The sequence below is a fragment of the Macadamia integrifolia genome, chromosome 13 (assembly GCF_013358625.1).
Source record: "Macadamia integrifolia cultivar HAES 741 chromosome 13, SCU_Mint_v3, whole genome shotgun sequence".
Lineage (NCBI taxonomy): Eukaryota > Viridiplantae > Streptophyta > Magnoliopsida > Proteales > Proteaceae > Macadamia > Macadamia integrifolia.
In genome coordinates, this window is record NC_056569.1 from 2,587,306 (window position 1) to 2,614,908 (window position 27,603).

Consider the following 27,603-nt stretch of genomic DNA (forward strand, 5'->3'; position numbering starts at 1 on the left):
GTTAGATGTGATATGCTACCCTAAGAAGAACTTTTCAGGAAATGGGAACGAGATAAAAGCTTTGATTTTCTTAAAATTTCAGGCAATATAACACGATACAGAGAAAACGTACACCTGCTATAAATGGGGAAAAATTTTATTTCGTGATAACAAAGGGAAACAAGAAATGTTAGCTGCTCATGATTGAAAGAATCCATAACAGTAATGAAAAAAAAAACAAAATAGGAAAAAATGAAAACAGCCTTGGGTATGAACATGGTAAGAAACGAAGTAAACAGACCACTTTGGAGAGTCACCCACTAACAGAAGGAGAAACATTGTTTTCCATATTAAGCACCTAATCTTATGAAGATCAAATTCTTGTCTCTTCAATTAATTGCAAAATCATACCTTGGTTTTCATATTAAGTGCTTCCCGCAAAATCATAGCCAACTGTCGAATGAATACAAAGGCATGTTGGTATGCAGTTGGTAGGTCCACTCCACATAATTCAGTGACGCAGTTTGCAAGAAATTGAAGATGTTGCAACTTCATTGCATTTACAGACTGGCAGTTCAAAACATAGCCCTTGTATACTCCTTTAAAGAACTCATCCAGACAATCTGCTCCTAGCCGAATGCACAAATCTCTTATAAACAGAAAAGAGACAACTGGAAGGGCACCACCCCCAGTACCCCAAAAGTGAAGAGTGACCTGAAGAAAGTAAGAACAAGTCATTCAGAAAATAATTACTCACGAAAAGAGAAAATAAATCATTCAACAAATTAACGAGAGAGAATCATAAAACACAGGAGCCGAAATTTTCAGATTCCAATTTGGTATTCACAATAAAATACCAAAGAGATTACAGACATAAAAGTGCACTGTTCAGTTGGTTCTATCCTGATTGGATTATTTTAAATATCCAATCACTTAAGCTAGTCGGGTGAGTAATCAAAAAACCATTAATTGGTTGGTCTGGAGCTCTCACTGCATGTGATACGAATGTGCAGCACAGACCACGTAGTACAATAAGCACAATTATAGGGTAGTATTCCTTCATTATTCTCAAAGATTAAACAAAGCATTATGCATAAATATACTAATCGTTATCTGCCTTAAGTTATCCAACTATCATGCATTTCATCCTCTTGTCCAAGACATTGCCACTGACCAAATCTATAGAGCAAATACCATTCAGTTGGAAGGTAAACAAGCACCATGCAGATCCCCATACCTTAATGTACTTCCTCAAGAAGCTTGGGAAGGCAGCCAAAAATACAGATGAGTATCTAAGACGCCTTAAAGTGAATGAGATCATTTCTGTGTCTGTCATTTGATTCAACACATGGAGGGCGTTTCCAAGATATGACTTCACTAAATTGCCATGATTTTTCCATTGTCTGGTGCTCTTCAAATTTATTATGGATTCTTTCTTTCCACCAGAAGCAGGAAATTTCAACAATCGGCGAAGAATTGCATCCATCTCATTTAGAACAAACAGCATGATTTTATTGAAGACACTACTAGACAGGATGCTAAATTTTGATGAAGGCTCGTCTCCCCCATCATCACCATGATGACAAGCAGTCCTAAAAGCTCGCATAAGTGAACGGACAGCGCTTAGCTTGCTGTTTTCTTTGATTGCGCTACACCAGGAATCAACGGTTGCCATTGTAATTACATTCTTTGTTGGTTCCTGTACAATCCTTCCAACACCAGCCTGATGCTCTTTGTCATGCATGTCAGTTTCAGCATTTTCTTGCAGTTCATCCACATCAGTTTCAGTATCTTGCTACACACAAACAGATAATCAACATCATCTTTTTTGAAAATATTACAGTATAAGGAATTACAAGTAAAATATGCAATATTGCAGAGGGCACTCACATCAATGTCATCCTCGAATTCTAGAAGCTCCTTATCATGCACTTTCAAGAATTCATAGAATTCCGGGTCCTGCGGAAAAAAAAAATTTGAAAGGACTCAACAACAAGACTGGCACCAACAACAAGCATATATGCACACATAATGGAAAGTAGGACATGGAATTGTTATACAAAGCTAAAAATGTTTTAGTTAAGTTAGAGGTGAACTTCTCTCTGCGGATGGAACCAGAGCATGCTGTAAGGGAGGTGGGATTCACGAAATTGAGGTGAAAGGAGATTCAGCAACAGTTTTGGCATGGATGAATTCTAGCTCTTCGGTTCCGTGTTTTAAATTTAATCATGTATTTAGGCATGTCAGGTATTTGGTTTTACAGTTGGACTACTTGCTAAGTGGAAGCCAAGATGAACAAATGAAGTGCGAGACCAAATGGCTAGACTGTAGGTTGAAGAGTTTTTGAAATTCATTGCAATTGACAAACAGGAGAATCTTTCATGCTTGTGTTATTTTGGGCGCTTTTCTATCGTGTTTGGGATATTTTATCATTCCTTCAACAATTAATAAATTTCTGTTATTGCTTATCAGAAAATGGAAAAAAAAAATTCGGTAATGAAAGATAATTCTTGAAGCAACCCAATGAAATTTCAATTTCATATATTGTTGTAGGTGGCGTTTTCACATTTTATTCCAATATATACTGTCATCGTCAAGGTGAACTTAACTCCAATCATCAGCCAAAGAATATAATGTTGTCCAGCTACATGATTGATGTACCATGCACAAATATGAAGAGGGATAACTGGCTAAGTTAATTAAAGACAAGTCATGTGCCCTACTGCACAGCCAATCAATTCCCTCTTCTCTCTTGAGGCATACCTAGTTATGCCATGTGGAAGAGTGATGTGACATATCTAATCAATGGATGTCCACAAAACGACCTGGATAAGCCATGTATAAAATTTCATACTCAAATTAAATCACCAAGCCTTCAATGTATTGGCATATTTCCCTTGTACTTTCAGCCATAACCCCCAATATATTGGCATATTCCCTTGTATTTTCAGCCATCCATTATTTTCATTTTACCATTGGATTTCAATGAGGATGGGGCTTAGCGCACCGGTAACATTGCTCTATTGCAACTTGGTGGTCACAGGTTCAAACAAGGAAACAGACTCTCCACAAAATGTGGGGGGTAAGGCTGCGTACACATGCACCTCCCCAGACCCTGCAGCAGCGGGTGCCTCATGTACTGGGTATGCCCTATTGGATTTCAATGTTACTTTTCCACTTGACAACTGTGTTTGGGCTGAAACTTGACATGTGAACAGGAGACCTTAGGGTCTATCTGTTCAAAAAATTTCAGCACCATCTGATCTACACTTGGCTGCCCTCAATGGGGTCCAAAATGGATCTGCCATCCAGGAAAACTGCTCCCTTAAACTTATTGCAAAAAAAAAAACCACAGATACCTTTTCTGCACAACATAAAGCCTCTCAGAAATCACACTTGGATATTGCAAAATGGATGAGAAAAATCAAATCCTCCCATTCAAAATATTTCAGTTGTGTACTAGCCACTAGGAAGAAGGATGTCTGAGAGGGCCAAGAGAGCGGGATACGAGAATTGGTTCTGGATTCAGGTTGTAGAAGACCCAATGCATTTTCCACATTTAACTTTGATTGAAAAACAAAAACCCTTATTAATAATGGACACAGGGAAAAAGAATGATAAAGTGTGTTGTGAGATCTTCCCAATTGATGGTGATTGCAATGCAAGATAAGCAGTCATGAGGGATAGTTAAAACCAAAAGAGAGTAGCACAGAGGCCTGAGCTTCCTAGCGAGAGAAGCAATCAGAAACATCATAAGCTCACAGGAAATTACTTTTGATAAATCAATGCAAATCAGTTCCCAACTTTCCTACAACGATTTCATGCATTTTTAATAGTAAGGAAAGATTTGATGCCAGCCTCAGATTTACTCTTAATTTAAATTTCAAATATCAAAACATCTTGAAACTTTAAGGAAATTCAAACACTTCCGGATTCACCATCACAATAACTACCTCACAAATTCAAATTGACCAATCATTACAAACATTACCTTTGGAAGGGGAAAAGAACTTGAAACATAAATCTTAAAAACTGACACCAAAAGGGATTAAAACCCAGCACTATTTTATATGCTCCCGTTACCACAGATTCAATTCTAGCTCTTTTGATATTAGATTGTCTTCCAACAGACCATTATCAATACATAAATAATACCGTCTACCACTCCCGATAATAGACGTTTATGAGGAAAAAATTGAAATATAGGTGTCCCATTTAATGAGAAATCTAAGATGAACTGAAATTAAACAGAGTTAATGAAGAAGAAGGTATCATTTCATAGTTTTTAAGGCGCTGGTAAGGCGACGCCTTAGCAGCGCCTTGGCGCTGATGCGGTCTAGAGATGGTAAGGCAGTGCTCTGCCTTATGTGAAGTGGCGCCTTATGGGTTTTTTTTTTTTAACACATTTTAAAATTACTTGATGAAGATTCCAAATATAGATTTTTTATTGGTAGGTGTATGGTTTTGTTAACACTTGAGATGTATGGGATCAGCTTTACTCCATCAAAAATAACCAAAACAAACAAAACAAAAACACGATTCACAAACAGGGTTTGGATTTTGTCAAGGGTTTTAAGAAAAGGCTTTGAGAAGGAATCAAGGAACAAGGAAGAACAACTGATCCAGGCCACCATTTTGCTCCGACAGTTGTGAGCTTCATTCTTCTTTGACGGGAGTAGAAATATAGTGGATGACCTTAGGATTTAGACACTCATTTTGACATCATAGAGGTAAGTATAATAAATACTTGTATTTTTTATGTCTTATTTTCTTTATATTTATAATTTTGTTTCATAATTATGTATTTATATTATATGTTAATATGTTATGATGATTGATGATTGATGATTGATGAATATGAACTTAGTTTATTCACTTTATTGATTTGTTTTCTTGATGAATATCTTACATTGGTATGAATATGAACATTTAATATTTATTTAACATATGAGTAATAGGATTCAACTAGAATTTGAACCAAATAGATTGGTTCTATAAAAAATTACACATAAATGCTTTAATCGATAAGGCAACACTTTATGCCCGCCTTATCGCTAAGGCGCTCTGAAAGACCCTCAAATGCCTCCATTGCCTTACCGCCTTAAAAATATGTATCATTTAAAGAGAAAGCTAAGATTAATGCAGAAGAAGAGGCGGATTCCACCTTTTCTTGAAGCCTTTGTAATTGCTCCATATGCTCCCCTGCTTTTTTACGAGATTTTGAGATGGGAGCTTTCGCCTCCTCCATCTCCTCTTCCTTCTCCTCCTCTTCCTCCATCACTTCATCTTCGTCATAACTAGCTGTGACCACCACAACAATCGTACACTAAGAAAAAAACCCAAATTCAAAGCTGAAGAATGGAGAGGGGTTTTTACAGAAGAGAAACCTGAATCTTGAGCACTCATGTTGAAGAATACTTGGAGAGATAGTGATTAGAGATGGAAGTGATGCCTAAAAGGCTTTAGGGTCTATGGCCCTTTAGACTTTAGGCTTTTGGCGTGAAACCCTCACGCTCACTTTCCTCTATATTCTTTCTCGCTGTTTGTTTAGAGACCCAAGCTGTCAATACACACCATAGTTAGTAAGTCCGGGAACAGCAATAAAACAGGTACAAATACATACGGCAATTAAACAGACAGACTAAACAGCAAATACTTTTAAAAAATCCGGTACAATAAAGAGAAAATGACAATGATATGTTTCGTGTTTGATATGGTTGCTCTGGGAGCAAAAATACTGACATATATTCACGAGGCAACAAATTTGTACGCCACCCAGTAAACAAAATAATATAACAAAAAGAAAGCCTCACAATTGGAATTACAAATATATGCTATTCAAAAGAAGCAACCAAAATTTTATCAAAAAAGAAGAAAGAAGAAAAAGAAGCAGCAGCCAAATAGCTTTAATATTGCAGCACCAGCTGAGTATTTTCCATTGAATGTTCGTTTTTTTGTTGTTCTTTCTTACAAACTAAAGAAAAACTTCAATGGCAAAGCAGCCCTCCACGACGCATTCAGGGCCCAGGGTTGGTGCCACGGGTATTGCAAGTTAATGGCGCAGAAGAAGGAGAGCCTTGTCCGCCATCACAGCAATTCCATGGGAGAGACACTATACTGGGCAGAAGCTTGTGGACAGATGGCAATGTTAAGGTTCATAGCCATGAAAACTAGCAGCGATTAATCCCAAAAAAAAAAAAAAAGAAGAAGAAGAAGAAGAGCTGACGAACACCCGGATTGAGACGAAATATTGATATTGGCTCTACAATTCTTCATGTGGCTGTAATGGGAGAGGTTTATGGTTTGTGTAGCTACTTCAATAATGGTAGAACCACTGAACATAAATTAAGGAACAAAGACTCACTGGAGAAAAGGAAGGTACTACCGAGAAGAGACTCGCCAACTGCCGACTGCTGACTGTCGCTGCTATCAACTGGGAACGGAGATGAAGAAGAAGGGGGCAGTCAATGCTCAATATTCTTTGGGAACGGAAACAGCACTCTCGCCGACTGCCTCTGCAATTAGGAACGGAGATGTAAAAGAAGGGGGAAGGCGGCTAGGGTTCGAAATATAGAGAACTGAAGAAGCTTGGTATCGGGGGGTTTTTTTCGTTTTCTTATTATTTTTTATTTTTATTTTTTTAATAACTATAAGGTAACATTATTTCCTATAGAGCAATTTACTTCCCCTTGCCCGTACTTTGCAGTTATTACAAACCCCTCCCCTGTGTTTTCAGAAATTACATTTGTGAAAAACGTGGGGATGGGGTTGGGTGAAGCTAGGGGTGTCAATTCCTAAACCGAACCGGTAAAACTGGCCGGACCGAACCGATAACAATCCGGACCGAACCGAACCGAAGCCTTATTGGTTCGGTTCGGTTTCAAGTATTGTAACCCCAAAACCAAACCGAACCGCATCGAAAACCGGATGAACCCGAAACCAAACCGAAACCGGCTCAAAACCCGGACCGAAACCGAAACCAAACCGGTAAGAAACCGAAACACTCCAAAATTCATTAAAAAAATTAAAATTTGAATAGTTTTGTATACATTTGTATGGAAAATCGAATTCAAACTAGACCAAAAATCAAAACCAACCCGGTTACAAATCGATTTAAGAAATCGAAGTTCAACAATTCATCATTTGGTTGTTTCCTAATGGCTCCATACCGGTTTAAAAAACCGATCCAAACCGAAATGAACCTAATAAATCCAAACCGGTACCAACCCGAACCCAAACCGCACCGAAACCGACACCGGACCGAAACCGATAAATCCTTATTGGGTCGGTTTCGGTCACTTCCAAACTCACACCGAAACCGGTGGAACCGGACCGAAACCGCACCGACCCGGACCGTTGACACCCCTAGGTGAAGCGACTAGCGAGATCCTTGTCTTAAATTGTCATAACTCATAACATATTATTTATCTATAATTATATGTCTTGTGAGAATTGGTTTATTATATGTTTTAGTTGGAATAAAGTTGAGTTGAATTGAGTATATCATCTTCGAGGGTTTAGGGGTTAGGATTTAGGGTTTAGGGTTTATCGTAGAAAAGACATCATTAGATAATTATAATTTGTGCCTTATTATGTATCTTATAACTTTTTCAAACATAGCCTTAGATCGTGTTGTGATTTGATCGGGAGAGCTAGTTTCACCCGTTGGTGATGTAATCACTGCCCTACATGCTTATACACTAACTTGTGTACATATGTAATCTCTATTTGGAAGAAGGGAAACAACAATATGTTTGACTATTCTGATTCTTGAATCAAGGAGATGAGTTGTAATGTAAAATATCTTCTTTCTTATTGGTCTGAATTACGTAAAAATTAGCAACTCATCATCTGAGATAGAACTTGTTTATTTGTGGGAGGTGGGAGGTGGGAGGTGGGAGGTGGGAGGTGGGGGGTAGGGGTTGAGTTTGTATTACTATTGTTCAATAGTAGAGATTATTGATTGAATCAAAGTTTGTTTGAGTGGTGTTCAGCCTTGGGATTATTTGACCAAGTGTCAATGAAAAGACATCAGTATCAGTATAGTCCAAGTGGTAGATTGTTAGGATTTTTATTTAGGCTTAACTGACACCGATTGATCCATTGGGCCAAAGTAATAATAGACCCACTATGATTAGGAAACTCCTACCCCAATCCATTGTGGGAATGAATTAGGGTTTTAGGGATTTTATTATAAATAGAAGCTAAAGGTCCCTGCAGCCGCCACTTTAACACATTCATGATACTTTAACACCTTCATGGTTTTGGAAGCACGAAATCCCCCATAGGAATAGTGCATGAGAGAGCATTCCAAGGGTGAAAAGCTGCAGAAGATCTTAGCGGTTGTATTGGTACATATTGAACCGTATCGACCAATACGGTACCAATACATCTCCATAAGCTTGATACATCTCTTTGAAGGAGTAGAATGCCTTTTATGAAACAAGAATTGTGAACAAACGATAGTTTTGGGGCATTTTTCTCTTCAAAATTACCCCTAATAAACGATTTTTGCAAAAAAAATTCGGACAGGGCTTTCACCTCCCTACACCCTCTTGCAACCCCCATGGCCCGCTTATTGGCAAGTGGGACCACTATCATTTGGGAAAAATCTCCAGTACTTCTTGGATTACTTCTCCCCTGTAGTATGTTAGTTTTTACTAAAATACTCACACAGTTAAGTTAGATTGATATTTCAATAATACCCAATTTACCCTGCAATATTGTTAAAATTTCACTCTTCCAACCACAAAACCCTGATATATAATGTAGACTTCCCACTTCAACCCACCCCCTAGCATCTCTATCTTCTCCGGTGAAAGGCAAACGACGAACTTAGGCTACCAACGCAGAACTCCAGAGATGTTCGAGTGATAATCAACGTTAACTAGTTAACTTCAAGGTTTTAATTGATTGCTCTAATCAGATTGCTCTGTAGTATGGTCTGCCATGAATTGGCCAGGAAATTCTTTTTTTTTTTTTTCTGAATATTCTGGTTTTACTATTATGCTTTATAGAAGGTAGACAATGTAAGCTGTATGTTTTATAAAATGCAAGCCATGACTAAGCTAATGTCAAATAGATTGAAGTGTCGCACTGTGATATCAGATCAAATGCAACTTAATAAACTTTTACCCATATAAAATACACAATTTGAGGTTTCCCTTGCTGAACCCCACAAATTCAGTATGAACTGCTACTAGGACATATATCGTTCTAAAATCAATACTTTGTTCCATTACACCTACATAAATAATTCCTTCTCTTTCCCTACAAATTCTCAAATAAGTTGAGGAGGATAATGTAGAGAAAGGGAGTGTTAAAAAGATCATGAAGCAGTTGGGCTGAGATCTCACTTCAACTGGTGCTATAGAAATAAAAAACAATTAGGTAACTGTCACATTCTTAGGGCCCCTTTGATAACGTTTCAAGAAACGCGTTTCTGTTTCTAGAAACAGCAAAAACGGAGTAAAAAGCGTTTGATAAAACTGTTCCGTTTCACTTATTTTCAGAAATAGAAATAGAAATGTTTACTTATTTATGGTTCAAGAAACGACCTAGCCGAAACAAGTTCAACTTGTTTCGCCGTTTCTAGAAACGACTTGTGGCCATTCTTTCATTGGTTACTATCGACTTCTAAAAACATGACTTATCAAACACCTTCAATTCCGTTTCTGTTTCTAGAAACGAAAATTTATGTTTCTGTCGTTTCTTGAAACAGAAACGGAAGAAACGTTATCAAACGGGCCCTTAGTATTCAAATTGGTGGAGTTTCTAATTCCAATTGAGTTTGGAGATCAGTTTGGAGATCATTTTGAGGACAACGTTCTTGTTAAGCAAACATACTATAACAAAGCTCTAATTATTTCATCTACATTGTTCTAATTATTCTTGAACAAGAAGAATAAGATGAAGTGTTATCCAATGAGCTAATATCCCCTCAATATTAAACAAAGTTCAGCAATCCACGGTTCACCAGGGAAGAACTAAAAACTCCATTTGCAAATCAACTGAAAAAAAAAAAGGCCCATCAAGCCTTGTCAAGTGAAAACGCCAACCCCATGCCATCGACCATTTTGCAGAAAAATCTACTACCAAAAAAGAAAAAGAAAATAGAATAAATTTAAAAATGGAAAAAGAAAGAGAAGTGAAAAAAGCATCCAAAAACCCAGGCACATTCCTTCATCTATCTGTTCTTAGAACTATATTTACCGAGTCTCACTGCCAACAAACCTTAGAACTATTTGAAACCCTAGATTAGCCTAGGTTTTAACACTTACGAAGGCTCACGGTAACCCTAGGAAATACAGAGACAACGAGCATGCGAGAGAGAGAGAGAGAGAAAGCACACCTGCAGGTTCGAACAACAACAGAGACGATGGTTGTCTGCTTCGTGTAGCTTCAGACGATGGAGTCGTGACTTTCAACCGAGGCCGGATAGTTTGGATTCTAGATGGAATCTAGGTTATTTATTTACATGGGTCACTAGGTTCAATCTTGAATTAACCTATATTACTTAACTCATGAACGATTCGGAAAAACATCCTCTGCAGTGAGGAAATGGTGCGATGAGGTGCAGCGAGGCTAGAGATGGAGACACGTGGTGGATACGGATCGAACGGTCGAGGTGAAGGGCCCGTTCCATCGACCCATTTCACCTGCAGAGGAGTGTTTTTCCTCCGTACCCGATCCAATGTTTCCCATTCTTCATTCTTCATTCTTCATTCTTCATCCTTCACAAGTGTTTTTATCTCTAGGGTTTTAGATTTCAGACTAAGAAAAAAAGAACATCAGAAATTTTTAATCTGATGAAGTTCTTCCTCCTTTTACAATTCTAATCCATAAAGCTTAAGCAATTCTACAGATAAATTCAAAAATTGTATCTAAATATATAATAACACAGCACCAGAGAGGTCCATCTCTCGCTTGAAACTCCAACAATGGAATTCATGACGGAGAGCTTGAAAAATGGAAATAAAGATAAATTAGAAGATACCCATGAAGCTAAGCTATATGAATTACCAGAGCAACAACATGGTCAGAATGATTTTTAAGCTATTTTCTTTCTTTCTTTCTTTCTTTCTTTCTTTTTTTCCTTACACCATGCAGGAAGTTTTGGTCGCTGGTCCGTCAAGGTCGCTGGTCTCTCTGAGGAAGAAAAAAAAAACCCTAGAATGGAGATGGTCGCTGCTCCGTCGAGGTCGCACGAAACTGGTCGCTCGTCCGTCGTCGCTGGTCGAGATCAAAGGAAGATCACCGGTCTCTGAGGAATAAAATTTAAAACCCTAGAATGGAGATGGAAATGAAGCCGTGACTTAGTTGAAGAGAGAGGATCAGGGGAATTGAGAGTTTGCAGAACTGCATGGGGTAGGGAAGCGGCCACGCGTGAAATGGGTCTCTGATTTCTTTGCCGTTCGATCATCCAATGCCACATGTCATGACCACCAGCCTCGCCGCACCTCACCGCGCGAGATCGTCGCTGCACTCACCCTTTGACACAAATTGTGGAATCATGTCTCCGCACAAGATCATCACTAAGTAAAACCAAACACCGAAATCAATGAAAGAATCACGATTCCACAGAAATACATACTATGGAATCATGCAACCAAACACGACCTTAGACTTCTTGTTTCATGGATATATCCAATTGGGTACCTAAAGTGTTGGGCTGGATTTAACTCGAGCCCAAACCCAATCTCAATTTTGGGTTTGGCTTGCCCAACTTGACCAATAATAGTTCAAGGAAAAGGGTTTTGTGTTAATCGGTTTGGTTTTGATATACATGGTACGGTTCAGTTCGATTCATATTTATTTAGCTGAAATCAAAATTGAACTATTTATTAAATGGTTTTACGGTTCTAAATAGTTTTGATTGTGATTTAATCTATAAAGTTTCTAAACGGTTAGCAATTGGTTTACTAATGTATTCATATGCTTACTGAAATTTGTTTTTATTGATCAACGCTTCAATTTTGTATTAAATTAAACTAGGCATTGAACAAGCAAGCATTTAACTATGTAACTACATAATAGGAATAAATTATTTAATAGAATGTTGGACAACCTCTATGGTCCTTAATTCTTCCCTAAATTAAACCTATATTGTTTTGTTAAAACAACCAAACAACTAAAGCAAAAGAAAATATCAAATGGAGAAAGTGAAATACAAACAAAGCTGCTAATGAATATAACTTAAAGTTATACACATCAGTTAACCCCTTATTCTATAAATTGTTAAACAGGGTTAAACGAGTAGATTTTGAGGTTGTAAATGGTTTGATTTTCACGGTGTCAATTCGTTTGAAACCGACGGGTTAAACGGTTAAAACCAAACCACCCTTTAGCTAATCGATCTTAAACTTGAAACCCGAACCAAACCATTTACTAAAACGATTTTGCGATTTCAATACAAACTGCTAGATTCGATTTCAAATTCACATCCTTAGATTCTCTAAGCAAGCAATATAGCAGAGTGCACCAGATAGACATAACGAAATACTTTTGTACATGATAATGCAACAAGGTCATTTAAATTTAATATGAGAGAGAGAGAGAGAGAGAGAGAGAGAGAGAGAGAGAGAGAGAGATGTGTGTGTGTGTTTTTCGGCTCAAATAACCTTTTCCCATATTTCAAATATTCGTTTTTTTTTTTTTTCTCAGAATTTCCTTACTTATGACAGGCTTAAGATTTTCACAAGTTTATGGCTAACCATCACCTCATTTGTTGATTGATTCAGATTTGAGAATTGAAGACCCTATATATTAACACAAGATTTTTTTTTTTTTGGGGTGGTGAGGGCGTAAAACATGTCAAGAACTCATACTAATAAATACGTTTTTTTATGTGAAACTACATAAATACATGGATATCAGAGGGTCACAGCTCAAGTTTTCCCAGCTATATATCCTCGTCCGGGGAAATCAAGACCAAATCAAGATTCAACTCAAACTCAATCTTATCCTAACTTAATGGGATAATACATTAAAATCCCTAAACAATAAACATGAAAATACCAATCAAACCCAGGAGTAATTTTCTTGGTGGGTTTAGCTGAGAGGTAAACCCAGCTCAAGTACCAATCTGAAATCCAAATACTGATGATCATTTCCCATTGGATTAGCTTATTGCAAAATTGTTTTAGTTCCTTGTCTAGTTAAACAGATCCATGATAGTAGATTAAGTTTTTTTTCCTTTTATTTAATATATTATTATTTTTTTCTATTTTTTTATAGAAAAAAGAGAAAAAAAATGCATTAAAGAAAAGAGTGAAGGACATTATCCAGATTACAATTAGATAGAGTAAGATTTCTAAGCATTACCTGATAAGTAAGGTAGGCTAAAAGAACAATCACTTTATTGTTGGGTTTGAGCCAAAAAAGAAGGAGAGTATCATAAATATCCAAGTGATTAAAGATGACGCTCCAAGACCATGAAGTGGGCGTTGGATCAAAAAATAAGCAATAAAGCTCAACAAAATTTGTCCAGATTACGTCAAGACGTTGTCCCTTCACTTGTGCTTGTCGCATTCCTTGGATGACTTCACTTAATGCCTCTTTAATGGGTTATTATTGTAGAAATGCAACCCTAAAATGATGCAAAAGATAATGAAAAAACTAAACAAACAATGCACATAGATTTACGAGGTTCGACAAGGTTACCTACGTCCTCGGTGAGATGAGATATTGCTTCACTATAAATGGAGAATAGAGTTACAATGCTTGTCCCTCACACCTCTCAGTATTGTTTGCATTTCTGCCTGTTGAGGCATTACACCAGTACTCTCTAAATTAAACTGTGATGAAATACAAAACATCATACACCAACAACCCTATCGTCAAATAATCGATCGTGAGTACAACACATTTTCCTTTATTAAAGACACAAGTTGCCACCACATGATTTCCTATTTGGCTTAGCAACAGCCACACAAACAATTATTGTTTCCTGGTTTTGTTGTTTTCAGTTGGGTGTTCATGTTAAACCATGATGAGCTCTGTAGTCAAGAAAACTCATCGAGAAATTCTACTACAAAAACCCTCAAATCTTATAATACTTACTCAACAACATGATAGTACTTCCTCCAAAGTCAGGTCTCTCCATTGAGTCGTATCATGAAAGATCAGTGTTGGGCCCAATCCCACAGTTACCATCACAGATCTCGGAATAAATCTTATTTGGGTCATTGTCAAAAGATGTAGGAACGGATTATTTTTTTGAATGGGTCAAGATTTCGAGACAAACATAATATTTTTTTTTAGGGAGGGGGATTTATAATATAGCTTCTTCAATCAAGAGTTTTTTTTTTTTCCAGATTATTTCATATCGGATTGGGCTATTACATTATGAACAGTTCAATATTCCACTTCCAGTTAATCGGCTGAAACCGGCTTGTAACACTTTGGTATAATGTTTTTATCTACTAATGTAAGGGTGGAAAAGAATCTGTTCTTTTCAGCTTGACCCTCATTAAAAGTGCTTTTAAGGACAGAATGTTAAGATAATCCAATCTTTATTTGATTACAAATTGGCGAGTAAAGGATAAGTTGTTGAATCGCCGCATTTTTATTGGTTAATTGATATTAGTGTTTGTTGATCCTTCCCAGTATTAGGGAGAGGAAAGAACACCAATCATTAAAAGTAAATTATTAATCTTAAAAATGTCAACAGAGCCCAATTGTTTATTACAGAGGCAAAGAAATGAATATGATAAATAACAGAAGGATCTGAACACGCTTGTGGATAGAGGAAACCTTAGAAAAATCTGACCATGAACTTGAGCCATATTTTTGAGGTAGGACCCCACATGAGCGTAGCTTTCAACATCAAGAAAAAAGCAAGAAAGAGGGACCTCTCTGCACCACCATATATGAATGGTTCTTATTAAGTATGATATCTGTTGCTGTGGTTGGATCTTATTGTGGACCCTTCTTGACATATTCCCTCTCTCTCTCTCTCTCTCTCTCTCTCATCAAACCAAATTCTGGCTCTGTTTGACTTACTTGTCACAACCTGCTCAGAACCAATAATTTAGATTCAGAGACCAAACATGTATTCTATCCAGAACTTGAGTACCAATGCAAATAAAATAATATATAGTAATAAAATATCAGAGAGAACATCCTCATTTGGGTGTCATTTTCTTACCATCATCAGGGAAGATGAGCATGGAATCTTTGGATGGGTGATGACAGATATATCCTTAAAACTTTTCTTAGCAGTCTGGAAGAGGGCTGGGGAAAAATTGATTCCTTCATGAGTACAACTTGATGAATTTTAAATTCTTTGGGTCTTGTTTTCTCTTGGTTAGCTGAAAAGATGACACCAGATATCATTGCCTCTTCAAGATCATCATCAAGATCAGGCTGTGAATATAGTAAGATCTTTTTGGTTGTTCAGGGAATAAAATGTCTCAATGATAATGTTTAAGATATTTTAGCAGAGAGAGAGAGAATAAAATAAAATAAAAAATTATAGAAAAATATATAGAAAACAGAACTGAGATATTTTGAATCTAGATGAAAGCCACAAAAATAAGCCTACTATGCAGAGCTGGAAAATGACAAACAATGAACGGGTAAAGGACAGGTTTTTTTTTTTAATGAAAATAATAAATTAATTTTGTCCATGTTTATGCCTTTGCTTATGGACAAGTAGGGTGAACTAAAATCAAAATATCAGAATATTAATGAGTCCCCACCATGGTTTGAGGTTCCATGTCCAAGTAGCATGGCTTTAGAGATGATATTGTATTCACAGATCAACAGGTAGCTGGCTAGCTTTAAATTTAATTTTATAAAGGGACCACTGCCAACTAGCAAAATAATCCAAGTTTGATAGAAGACAAAAGATTTTTGTATAATGTTTATCACTTTGCAGTCGCAGAGATGCAAATGAGACTAAGGTTAAGTGTTCAGATGTATATTCACTTAAAGGATAAGAATATATCCTCTGTAAGTTCCTTCTGGAGATGGGTTTTTTATTTTTGGGGGGTACTTTAAGTTGAGGGTGTATCTCTGTTTCAAAGATCAAGTTATTACCAAACTTGGAATAGAAGGTACATCAAAGGCAGTAGCCAACATTGGATGAGTCAGACTCATGGCTGAAAGCCATCCTACACAACCACACCAGAAATTGTGATCTGCTAAATGATCAGTTCCAAACATTTGCAAAGAAACTGCTTCTGCATGGGAGTTTATTACTTTCAGACCACTCCATGGAATTAGAAAATCAAATTCACTAAAAACAGAGGTTTGAGAGAAAGGACCAGGTGCTCATATATTATTAAAAGCTACAAATTTTGTACATTTCCCCATATTGAGAGACTCAGACAAAGAATAACATGAAACTTTTTCCAAAACTTCAGAGCGTCTGTTAGGATAATTGAAACACAGATCAATTTACAACTCAACTTCAAAGCTTGAACGCTTGATTGAAATATTCCAAAGACTTACGTATGAAGCCCTTCACCACACTTCTTGCAGTCTTAATCATGCAAGTTGAGTAATTGTCTCCACCATGGACAAACAGTTTAAATGCTCCAATTGGTCCCTGGATGCAGAAGGACAAAGAGGAAGCCTTGATGGCTTCAAGTTCTCATGGCGGGTGTGTTCTGTCACTGCGGGGACCATTAGCATCACGACGAAACATTAATTGTCGGAGGTTAACCTGTTAACATCACAGAAGATACATTATAGAACACCTTAGAGAGGTTTGTATTTGAGCATCTCTTAGAATGAAACAAAATAATAAGATAGTTTTTTAAAAGACTATAAAACTATATATTATAGGCAGTGGTTTATTACTTTCCTCCAAGGGCCACTTCGGTTTTCACTCCTACGTCGAAGAGTTTACTAGCGATGTGAATTGTAAGGGAATGATGAGGCCAATACAGTGCTGCAAGTCATATGACCTATTCCCTACCATAAGACCCACACCTCCCGTTCAAGAGAAAGGTATTGAGCACAAACATTTCAGTTCTCCTCAAGGTATAGGGTCGGAAGGTGAACAAGTGGAATTCCATTAAACTGCCACAAACAAATATTCTTGCTCCTTGATAACTGCTTAAGAATACAAGTCTTTCAAGGATAACCATCCATTTACAAAAGTATCTGACTTTAACTTAAAGATAGGTATGATTTCATCCAAACTGATGCCTTATCCATTACATATCTAAATCCGCTGACTAAAAATTCCCTTAGGAATATTTGTACCACAACTTTTAATATTGTATATAAGAAAAGGAAAGTCTTACCCAGCATGCTGCTTTTGAGTATTGTTGATTGGAATTCCTCCATTGCAGGGTCCACCACTAGTGATGGGAGGAACCATTTTATGACCTGGGGGCACCACTTGAGAGCCATATCCAAACATATTCATTGCCTGTGAGACCAATCAAGGAGATAACCAGGTAAGTACCTTAAATACAATAACCTCTCAAGAAACCAAAACAAAATTCTCGAAGGGAAAACAATATGAGTGTAGAAACCTGAGGCAGAGTTTGCATGTGCTGGTGGAAGCCCATGTAGCATGCATACTGTTCAGGGAAATTGGAATTTTGAAGCTGGTTTTGGAAATTAATTGGATTCAAGACTGGGGGTTGGCACATCACAGACTGATTTGGTGTGGGAGATGCAGATATTGCTTGATCAACCATAGGTACCCTTGGCAATTGCATTGGACTATGCATAGAGAGCAAGGAAGGTGGGCCCATTCCTATACCCATTCGTGACATATAGTGTTGGACACCAGGGAACATCATTGGAGCCATTCCGCTCCCCATCCACATTATCTAGTAGAAACACACATGAGAAAAATAAAGGTAATTAAACAAAGTACAATTTAGCAATAAGAATAGCTCTGGATCAGGGATTTAGGTATCAGCAGTTACCACTACCGATAACAATATGGTATCATTGAATCAGCTAAAATGAGAAAATTTTAGGTAAAAAGTGGTTTTTTGGATATGGACTGATGCAGATGATCCATATTGGTATCAGTATCGGCAGTGATCGATACCGTATACTAAAACCATGCTCTGAATGTTTAGTGTCTTGTCACTCCATTCATACATTATATAGACACCAATCTTTTGAACTTTCTGAGAGGAGGAAATGAAAGTGAATTTTGGATGTTGTTATGAGGCCCCGAGTTTCTAACCTGAAGTTGCAACTGAAGTGACTTCAAATACTCGATCGCCTCATCTAGCATGGATGCTTTGTCCGACTGTAGAATGAGTATTAATTCAGTGTCAAAGTAATCAAATAAGGAACTTATGATAAAAGGGAGCATAATAGGGTCAACTACTCAGAAGTTGTTACAAAATGTATAATCCACTTTTAATTCTCTTTCACAGCTTTGAAATCACATCAGCAACTTTAAAATCGCAGAATTTTTTCCATTTATTCCCATTGCCATGGATGTGCCTGTGGGATGACTTGAGCCTTGAGCCAAATCTTCATGTTCAACACTAAGGATTCCCTAAACTTGCCAACTCTGATAAAATACAAAATATTCTAGCTATGGTAATTGGGACTGAATGCCAACTTATTGCTTCTGTCTTGCACTGATTGTTCCATGCCCAGAGGAAGGGTAGTTGCATCAGTTTTGGAGCCAATGCAAAAAATTTGTAAAACCCCTTGAAGGTTTGACGGGTTTCAACTCAAAGACAGTGTGATGAAACAGAAAACACCACGTTAATTGAGCTTTAGATTCTTGCAAGAAAGTATAACCCTTGCTATTGTGAGAATGATAAAAAAGAAAGAGAGAGGAAAAGTAGACCTTGTTACAGTGTGGTATAAGCTCTTGGAGCGCCTTCATCTTCTCATTGATTCTGTCCCTCCTCCTCTGCATAATAAAAGAGATGCCACAAGATTGCCATTCATAAGTCATCCAAAAGAAACTTACAGATTATTCATTTGAACTTACTCTCTCTGATAGATTATGGACCTCAGCAGCACGGCTCCTGCGAGAGGACCCAGTTCTTTGAACTGGCTTATTTGCCTCTGCTGATTCAAATTCTGCCTCCTGCATCATACAAATGATACCATTAGCTCAGCAATTCATCTATGCTGAGATGCATATAAACAAGGGTTATATAATTGGAATGAGATTTTACCTCACTTAGGCACTCAGATTCATCAGTATCTCTGCCCTTTCTCTTGTTACTGTGGGGGCTAGTGGACTGTTTGCCTGCTCTTCCAAAACTGCTCCCAGATCCACCAGAAGATGAAGTAACAGTTGGCTCAAGGGAACCAGTTTGTGCTCTCTCACACTTAGCAAGCACTTTCCTAGCATCCCCTTTGACTGGTCCAGGTAATATGTCAGTTGTGCCAACCCCGTTACTGGAAACTCGACTCAAATTAGCCTCAGTTGCAATGTTGTTGCTGCTGCAGTGGCTTGAACCAATAGTCATGGCTGAGGAGTCTCCAACCTCACCCCTTGTCACTTTCTCCCGTCCTTGCTCTCCAATTAATCCTTTTGCCGATCCTAAGCCGGTCATGATTGGCTTTGAAAAATGGGGAAAGTTTACAACTCTTCCAATCTCATCCAAGTTAGGGTCTTGCTGGGTTGAAGGAGGAACTTGCAACCTTGGAGGCGGCATTGGATTTTCAGATAAACTATGGTCAATTGATTGTTTGAAAATGGGTGGTTGTGATCTTAGTGCACTATTAGTGACCACCGCATTGTTCTCCTCTGCCACACCAAATTTAACATATTTATCAGCTTCAAATTGCTTGAATGGCTTATAAACCTCGTGGGGATTGGTAGCTGGAAACTCATATAAGAAATCAGAGAACTCCTTTTCCAGAGAATCTTCAAGTGGGTACTGGATCCATGATGCTGTCTCATCTTCTTGGGTCAAATTACTCGAATTTCCAAAAGACCCAATACCCTTGAGCATCGATTGATCAGTTTTTTGAACTTGTTTGGACTCATTAGCAATGAGGCATGGTTTTCTATTTGTTCTGCTTTGTAACACTACTTGCCCATTTCTCCACAAGAGCTCTACAAGCTCATGGTCAGGCCTGTTGATCAATTCAAGCATGAATAAGTACTACTGAATCTGGCAGCTTTCATTTTTTCCTATTCTTCTATCAGAACATTTAACAGAAATAAATGAAAAAAGCTGAAACAAGAGAGAGAGACTCACGCCATGGATTTCTTCTGGTGTCCCAAAGGGAGGAGATCACCCTCCATGTTACAATTGGAGACACACTGATTCATAGGCAGGCAGACAGTAGTTACTCTGGAAACAAGAAAAGATGAATAAAAGAGAAATCAGCTCAAATTAAGCGAGGCCTCTCACACTACAGAAGCGTAATCATGACCAAAAAGCATTGTACCAAACTTTAAAACTAAGAACAGTAAAAGATCTGAGTACCAAAACCTACACTATAATAGAAGAATGAAGATCAAAAGCAATAAAATATAACTCTACAGAAGAATCAAAACTGCCCTTTTCAAAATTCCCAATAAGGAATTTGAAAGTTGCAGTTGGGGGAAAAAGCAATGGACAGAAACCCAACTAATCGGAACCACTTAAATAGACTGCCTCAGTTTTAGATTCTCCAAGACACAGCCACAAAAAATCAACCCAAAAAGGCAAAAATTATAAAAATAAACATATGCAAGTATAAATATATATAAAAATAATTTCACAGTAACCCATTGGGTATAAAAAAATAAATTCAAGTAAAGCTAACTGGGAAAAAGAGAGCATGAGAAATAAAGATAAACAGAAGAAAAATAGACAAGAAATCTTGCAACTTAGAAATATAATGGCTGCACAACTCACAGAAAATGCAATAAAAATACTGCATAAATTGCAGAATTCACTGGGTAATCTAACTAGAACTTCCAAAAAAAATTTAAAAAAGCAAGAAATTTTTGCAGTAAGAGAAGAAACCCAAAAAATAATCCACCAGAGGAATCAAGATAAAGCAGAAACCATAGTCGTTCCAAAAGGGAAAAAATTCCAAATAGAAACAAGCAAATTAAAAAGGAAGAGAAACCCATTTGCATATAAGCAAGCAAGCGTTCTTTTTGACACTTACCAACTAGTCAAATCACTCGAAGTTTTTCAGCAAAAACTAAAATTGATGAAAACCCAAAAACTAATAAACTAATAAAGGAAATAAATGAACGAAATCAAGTCCACCAGATTCAGAGCTCCTCATGTATGCAGAGAAAATTCATCCAGAGATTTCTCAACTATTCTCTCTCTCTCTCTCTCTCTCTCTCTCTCTCTATATATATATATATATATATGAACTCCCAAGTGTGTAGTCGAGTGTATGAACCTTGAGCTTCACTGAGAGCACTCTAACTATAGTTAGAATGGAAAACGTCATACAGAGAGAGCGATGGTGGGGAATTTTCATAACAAAACAGACAATTCTTTCCTTACTGTAGGTGTCAAACTGTGACCCTTCAAAGAGTCACCAAATGTGACGGTAAGATCAGTAGGTCAAAATTTGTTTCTGCCCTTGAAATGATGCAATACGTCCAATGGGTTGACCATATGGTCTGCACTGACTCATCTGATCAGGACAGATGGGCATCTATTGCCCACACGTACAAATAAAAACACCATAATGTGCAGTTGTACACCCTCTGCACCTAAAAAAAGAAAAAAAAAAAATTTGTACACCCTTGAACTGCACAGTGTAAATAATATAACCTTTGGGATACCGCGGCTTTCTATAGAGTTGAAAAATCAAAGAGTGATCTTGAGGTTGGGCTGATAGAGGACCCCTAAAAAAAAAAAAAAAGTATTTCAGTAAAATAGACCGTACAATATGGATTTCCATTGATTTATTATTATTATTTTTTAACTTGAGTATTTAAGAAATAATCTAGAGGGGAATGAGCTTGGCATGTAGCTAGATAGTTTGGTCTAACATAAGTCTGAGAAAGATCGACAGTTCGACCTTTCTATCTTTCACTCTTATTGATTTAATAATAATGTAATTTAATAGTTAGTAATAAATGTGGATCAAATGGGCCCTCTCTGGTCCTATTGTGAATTTTACACAAAAAAATAAAATAAAAATAATCAAATAAATAAAGGAAAAGATCCTTACATGCATGGTGAATTATATATAATCTAAATAAAATCATTACATTTGACATATGCACTAATATTATTCCATCATCCAATGAACAAAATGATCAAAGCATCCCTTCCTATTGAGAAGGTTGTAACTATTCTAAAGCAAAATAATGATGAATGGAAGATTGGTATCATAAGGTCAAAAGTAGAGAATTTTGAAAAGCCACTTCAAACTTTAAAAATATTGTTAAAGACAATGCATCATCTTATTATCTTATCTAGGATTGAGTGAATAATCTTTTAAATATATTATTATTATTATTATTATAAGATTAGTGAAGAGTGAGAACAAAATTTTCAACCGAAGAAGCAATTTGGCAAGTTGTTCAACCCTAAAAAGGGAAGCAATTTAGCAAGTTGCCTAATGTGATATAAACATGTTCAATTTGCCACAAATAGCTTAAAACCTCAACCATACAGTTCGCTTTCATGCTTATTAAATGTTTTGGATTAACATCAAATGGTGATTGACCTACAGGTCATATAACATGGGAGACAATGGCAACCACATGTTCTATCAGAAGAAACCTTCTGGTCCAACTAGTTTTGTAAGCTTCTTTGGTCCCACATGAGTGCATTAACCATTAGTGGACCAAGGAAGCCCCCCAAATTGGATTAAAAAGTGGCAAATGTTTCCCACGCTATGTATTTTTGGGGGTGAGGTGATCTTTTACTGTATGTCAATCATAATACAGGAAACAATTTTGTCCAGTGTGGGATCCACATGGCACATTGTCAATGTGGGGGTGTTTTTTCAAAGAAATTGATTTCAGACCTCTGGCCTGATTAATATTGTGGGTCCATATTAACCCCATAATCGCATAAATCGGATCATACTAAGGTTGAATGAGAATCATTCAATTTTCACCGAAAATAGTAAAAAGTATTAAACACCCCGTGTGAGTGGTTCCAAGGAGGTAAAATGAGTCGAACTCAGAACCACACTCTTCCTGAGGCGAAGGTCTCTTGCCAACTTGACTATCCCTTAGGGTTAGAGTGGCTTCTTACATTGATGGTGCAAAAAAAAGGGGAATAATGATGCTGATAGGATAGGAATAGAGAGGTAATTTAAGAACCTTGTTTGATAAGAGGGGGAAGTCTTAATGCTTCATGATTTTGGTGATCAAATAAAAAAAAAAAAGAGGGAAATTTTTTGCCATCCGTGGAGGGGAAGGATTCACTTACCATCCTAGGGTCTTAATACTCTCCATTACAATAAGGGATCGGAAATAACCCTCCCTTTGCACTGACAACCATCGATGAAAAAATTCTTTTTTATTGTGAATGAAGGAAAACTTGATTAAAATGATACCCAAATAAATAAAAAAAAACAAAAATAAACAATATTTTTGTTGGAATGATTTGCTACTACATTCATAAAAGTTTTACCCATGATTTTAAAGATTATATTTTTCAAGAAATGGGTCAAGTGAGCCACACTGAGAAGAGTAGGTGGTCACCTCCTCTTGTAGTTGTAGGCCATGTCACTATAAATTTGCACAATCCACTGCATTGTAACATGATGATTAAGTTTTATGCAAGTGGATAATGGGCTTTTATTAAATTTTTTTTTAAAGGAATTTAAGCATTCAATTTCAAAATAATCCTTATTTCCTTTGGTCAAATTCTTTTTATTTTTGGGGAAAAAGGTGCAATTGAGTTCAATAGTACTTTTTTTTTTTGGTAAAAAGTTCAGTAGTCCGTACGGTGTTTGGTTTTTCAAGATGCGTGGGGGTTGCCTTTAAGATGGATTCTTCTTGACAAGACGAAAGGGTTCCAAGAGATAGGATGTGATGTGTCATGTGTTGATTGGCTAATGGATCTACTAAATAATCCTTAATCCTTCCCATATTCTTTGATTATAACTAGTACACACCCAATGACAGAAAAGGGTTATCCCATTCCCATCTTGAGAAAAGCAGTCTTCATTTGTCAGATTTTGTTGGATTAGCCCATGGACGTAGGCTTGGGTCTTTCATTTGGGCCTTACCAAAAGCAGAAAAGAACGGGTTGCCTGCTTTGAGGTGAGGTAAAAGGGGAGATTTAACTGAGGCAGTTGCGTTTTCAGGACTTCGTACTCTTCTAAGCACCATGGGACTAAGGATGCGTTTGGTTGCAAGGGAAATGAGAAAGGAAGTGAAGTGAAGGGATTTTTTTTTTTCCCTTTTGAGTCGTTTGATTGCAATAGAAATGAAATGAAATTAATTTACCATGTAACTCAAACCCAAAGTCTTGTGGTCAAAACAAACCCAATTGAGTCACATGAAAGAGAGAGATTGTTGAGAGTCATGAGCAGGGTGAGAGTTGCGAGAGTGGGAGAGAGATCGTGAGAATAGGGTTTTTTTTCCTTCCTATTTTGGTGGGGAAATAAAAAGGGAAATTTTAGTGGTTAAGTGAAATTTTTTTCACATGTAAAATATATTTCCCTCGCAATCAAACATCTAAATTTATTTTTTCTGGGAAAAAAATTTCACTTTACATAAAAAATTTGCATTCCCCTTGCAACCAAACAAAGCCTAAGGAAACTCATTTTCTGAGAAGTTGATCCTAATTTAGTGATTTGTGTAGAATACTGGGCTCTTGATTACCCCACAAACAAGGACCAGATAAATGGATAAAGAGGCATCAAAATCAGGTACTAGACCAATTCTAAATGGGCTTGCTTTCATTTTGGTCCAATTCAAACCAACATATTTTTCTACTTAAAACAAAAAGATTCTAAACCCATGTCTGGCTCACCATTCTTTTCTTTTTTGGCAAGTATAGAATCTCTCTCCGAAGTGTGATTCTTGCACCAATGGGGTTGGTAGGCCAGTGGTGAAAATGTCCTCAATTCATTACCGCTCGAGTAGGCTGATTGTGGGTTCGAATTTTGGTATGAGTATTATTGCCGATTGATCATGCAGAAGCCCCCCTTGCAGGGCAAAAAAAAAGTGTGATTCTCGCATTGCTTTCAGTCCATCTGTAGGCCCATTCCCCCTTACCAAGAAAGGAATCATGGCCCATTGAAACTTTCATTTATTTCAAAAGCTATTTCCTGAGAATCAATTTATTAAAAGAAAGAAGCAGTGGCAGCTGAAGAAGTAGAAGCAAGATGGCCAAAGGAGGGTGTGTGGGTGAACAACTGGTTACTTCATCGTATGGTTCGCCTGTTCCTTTGATTGGGCTCTACATCGTAGCTGCAACACTGGTATGCTTCTTTTGCATGACTTTTGATTTGGTGTATGGATTCATTCGGAAGAAACCCTTTTTGCCCTGTAAATTGTTCCCTATGAATGCATTCACCATGACAATGGTAGCAATAGCCACGAAAATCCCAGTTGATCTTACCACACCTATGCCTAGAGCTGAGGATCAGCTCTCCAAGCTCACTGGCACTGCATTGCTTTGCACCTCACTTGGGTTTTATTTACCCTCACTGGGGACTATGGGCACATCCGAGCGCTACGGAAACTTGGCAGCATTGAGCGTGATGGTGATTACTGTGGTTGCTAATGTGTGTATACAAATGGGCACAGGTGTGATCTTTGCCTTCACAACAGAACACATCATCATCATGGTCTGCATCTTAGTATTGCTTGTGTTGATGTGGTCATCTGCTATAGCGTTTAGAGCCCAAAAAGAGCCCTGGAAACCTATATACAATGATTTGATTAAAGATTTAAAGCATGAAAAGGGTGTGCAAGGATTGAGAAAACTGTTAGTGAAGCTCCACATAATCAACTATACAGGCAACCCTCAGACATTGTTATGTGAAATTGCTCATAATCACACTTTTGGCTTAGTATGTGCCCTATCTTCAGCAGTTGTCTTAGAAGCCATGCTCAGATCGTTTGCCCTAAAAACTGTGAGGTTATATTGTGGTAGTGGTGTTTCTGACTACAAATGGTCAATTCCCATCTTGATTGTAGCCCAATTTTTAACCATTGCAGTGGGGAATTTTTCCATCATCTTTAGATGGCTTTCTTTTGTCATCCACACTGACGGTTCAGTTGTTTATCTTCGGCCAGAGCTAGAACTTGAATTTCTGAAGTTGAAGGCCTTCTCTTTTAGGTTCTTCCACAGAAAGCTCTCTAATGTCTTTCTAGTTTCCAAGAACTTTATCTTGGATGTGCTTATACGAACCCAAATCATGTTGTTTATATGCAGCGGCTTCCTTTGGTCACCAATTGCCATTGTCAAGATATTGTTTTTGGGCGAAACATATGAGCATATCTTCGACGAGGAAAGCCGAGATATAAAAGAAATGTTGAAAGAAATGTCTACTTCTCATTCTGAAATAGAGCGCTTTGTATTTGTATGTGTGGAGTTCAACCCTTATAACACTTGGATGAGTAAAATGGCCATGAGAGACATGATGAGATGGAGAAATACATATAAGAGGGACTGCCCAACTCATCTCATCCAATTGATACCCAATTGTCCTGCTTTTGCTTCAAAATCAGAATGTGCCTTCTCCTTCATAAGAAAATTAGAAGCTACAGGGAAAGGTTATTTGAAGAGATCAATAGCTTCTGACTATGAGTACAAAGTTTCGTGCGTATCTGTGTTGGTCCTTTCTGCAATGCTTGCAGAATTGTTACCATCTTCTTCCCATAAGGAATCTCTAATGCAGAGCTTAAAGGAGTCATTTGAAATCATTTATTATGTTGACCAGAAGACCACCCATACCCCCAGTGAGTATGATCAAATTAAATGGATGGTAGCAAAAGATGTGTGGGCACAATGGGAGAATCCCAACCATTGGTTCCAAGCCGAGATCATATCGCGTGCATTCAAGAAGAAATCCAAGGATTCCGATTTGGAGCAACATGATGCCCTTGGGGTTCTTCGGGAAGCTTTTGATGCTGCAGAAAATTTTTATGGGGATGTTACAGATTTACGCATTGATATAAGTTCTGGTACACCATTTGCTATGAAGCACAAGACTTTCATTGCAATTGAATTTTCGATCATTTGTCAATTCATAGTACAAGAATTGGAGTGTGAACCAGATATGGATGTGTTTGATTTCCTAGCAAAGGGTTTTGTAGAAATGCTTTGTTTTACCCTGCCCGGTCTCCCACTGGCCATACTGAAGGAGATCGACGGAGATGATCCAATTGAAATAGGCGAAGGAAGAGTGAAAACAGCCTTGAAGTTCCTTTGTAAACTTGAGTTATTAGGTGACAAAGTCGAATGGTCATGGCCAGCAAAATTTGACCCTAAAACTCAAGCAAATGTTGTCCATTCTAACTCTCCTGTAGTTGCTCCTGCTGCCTGTGTTTCAGAAGTTGAGGCTAGGATTTCAAATGTCGTCGAAGGAAAGGTTGGAAATAGTGATGCTTCCCTTGCTGTTGTAGAAGAAGAAGATGATGATACAATTAGAGAAATATGATCTGATGAGATTGTATGAATGACGATTTCAGTTCTTCTAAGTGTTCAATATCTAGTTTGTGGTATCATGTGGATCAATATTGTGATTAAAAATTTTATTTCACTGCTAACTTATGAACAATTTTTGCTTTCA

General features: G+C 37.4%; 3 protein-coding genes across 10 annotated transcripts in view; 1 reads left to right on the top strand and 2 right to left on the bottom strand.

Annotated features, from left to right (window-relative positions):
• Nucleotides 1-11,487, bottom strand: part of LOC122059640 (nucleolar complex protein 2 homolog) — a 14,426-nt gene extending 2,939 nt beyond the window's left edge. The window contains exons 1-6 of one of the 4 annotated variants that reach the window (XM_042622560.1): nt 11,002-11,487; nt 5,367-5,539; nt 5,144-5,280; nt 1,870-1,938; nt 1,217-1,774; nt 391-693 (exon numbers count right to left, since the gene is read on the bottom strand). In XM_042622560.1, coding sequence (XP_042478494.1) covers nt 391-693; nt 1,217-1,774; nt 1,870-1,938; nt 5,144-5,280; nt 5,367-5,385 — 1,086 coding nt within the window. In that variant the 5' untranslated portion in view covers nt 5,386-5,539; nt 11,002-11,487. Of the gene's footprint in view, nt 1-390; nt 694-1,216; nt 1,775-1,869; nt 1,939-5,143; nt 5,281-5,366; nt 5,540-6,343; nt 6,610-10,330; nt 10,462-11,001 lie in introns of those variants that run through there. The other 3 variants (XM_042622561.1, XM_042622559.1, XM_042622558.1) reach the window with 3 other exon arrangements.
• On the top strand, nt 4,237-27,603 carry LOC122059639. Of its 2 annotated transcripts, XM_042622557.1 has the most exons (3): nt 4,237-4,247; nt 6,184-6,199; nt 25,171-27,603. In XM_042622557.1, the coding sequence occupies exon 3, from the start codon at nt 25,189-25,191 to the stop codon at nt 27,469-27,471; it is 2,283 nt and encodes a 760-aa protein (XP_042478491.1). In that variant the 5' UTR covers nt 4,237-4,247; nt 6,184-6,199; nt 25,171-25,188; the 3' UTR covers nt 27,472-27,603. The 2 variants fall into 2 exon arrangements, with proteins under 2 accessions (XP_042478491.1, XP_042478490.1); XM_042622556.1 differs by lacking the exon at nt 4,237-4,247 and having other exon boundaries at nt 25,180-27,603.
• LOC122059642 (transcription factor PIF4-like) lies at nt 16,233-21,400 on the bottom strand. 4 transcript variants are annotated; one of them, XM_042622565.1, is made up of 9 exons: nt 21,283-21,400; nt 20,133-20,228; nt 19,098-20,007; nt 18,908-19,006; nt 18,761-18,826; nt 18,140-18,205; nt 17,469-17,771; nt 17,235-17,362; nt 16,233-16,648 (listed from the first exon to the last, which is right to left on the bottom strand). In XM_042622565.1, the coding sequence occupies exons 2-9, from the start codon at nt 20,204-20,206 to the stop codon at nt 16,630-16,632; spliced, it is 1,665 nt and encodes a 554-aa protein (XP_042478499.1). In that variant the 5' UTR covers nt 20,207-20,228; nt 21,283-21,400; the 3' UTR covers nt 16,233-16,629. The 4 variants fall into 4 exon arrangements, with proteins under 4 accessions (XP_042478499.1, XP_042478497.1, XP_042478496.1 ...); XM_042622563.1 differs by lacking the exon at nt 21,283-21,400 and adding an exon at nt 21,141-21,271; XM_042622562.1 differs by lacking the exon at nt 21,283-21,400 and adding an exon at nt 21,037-21,227.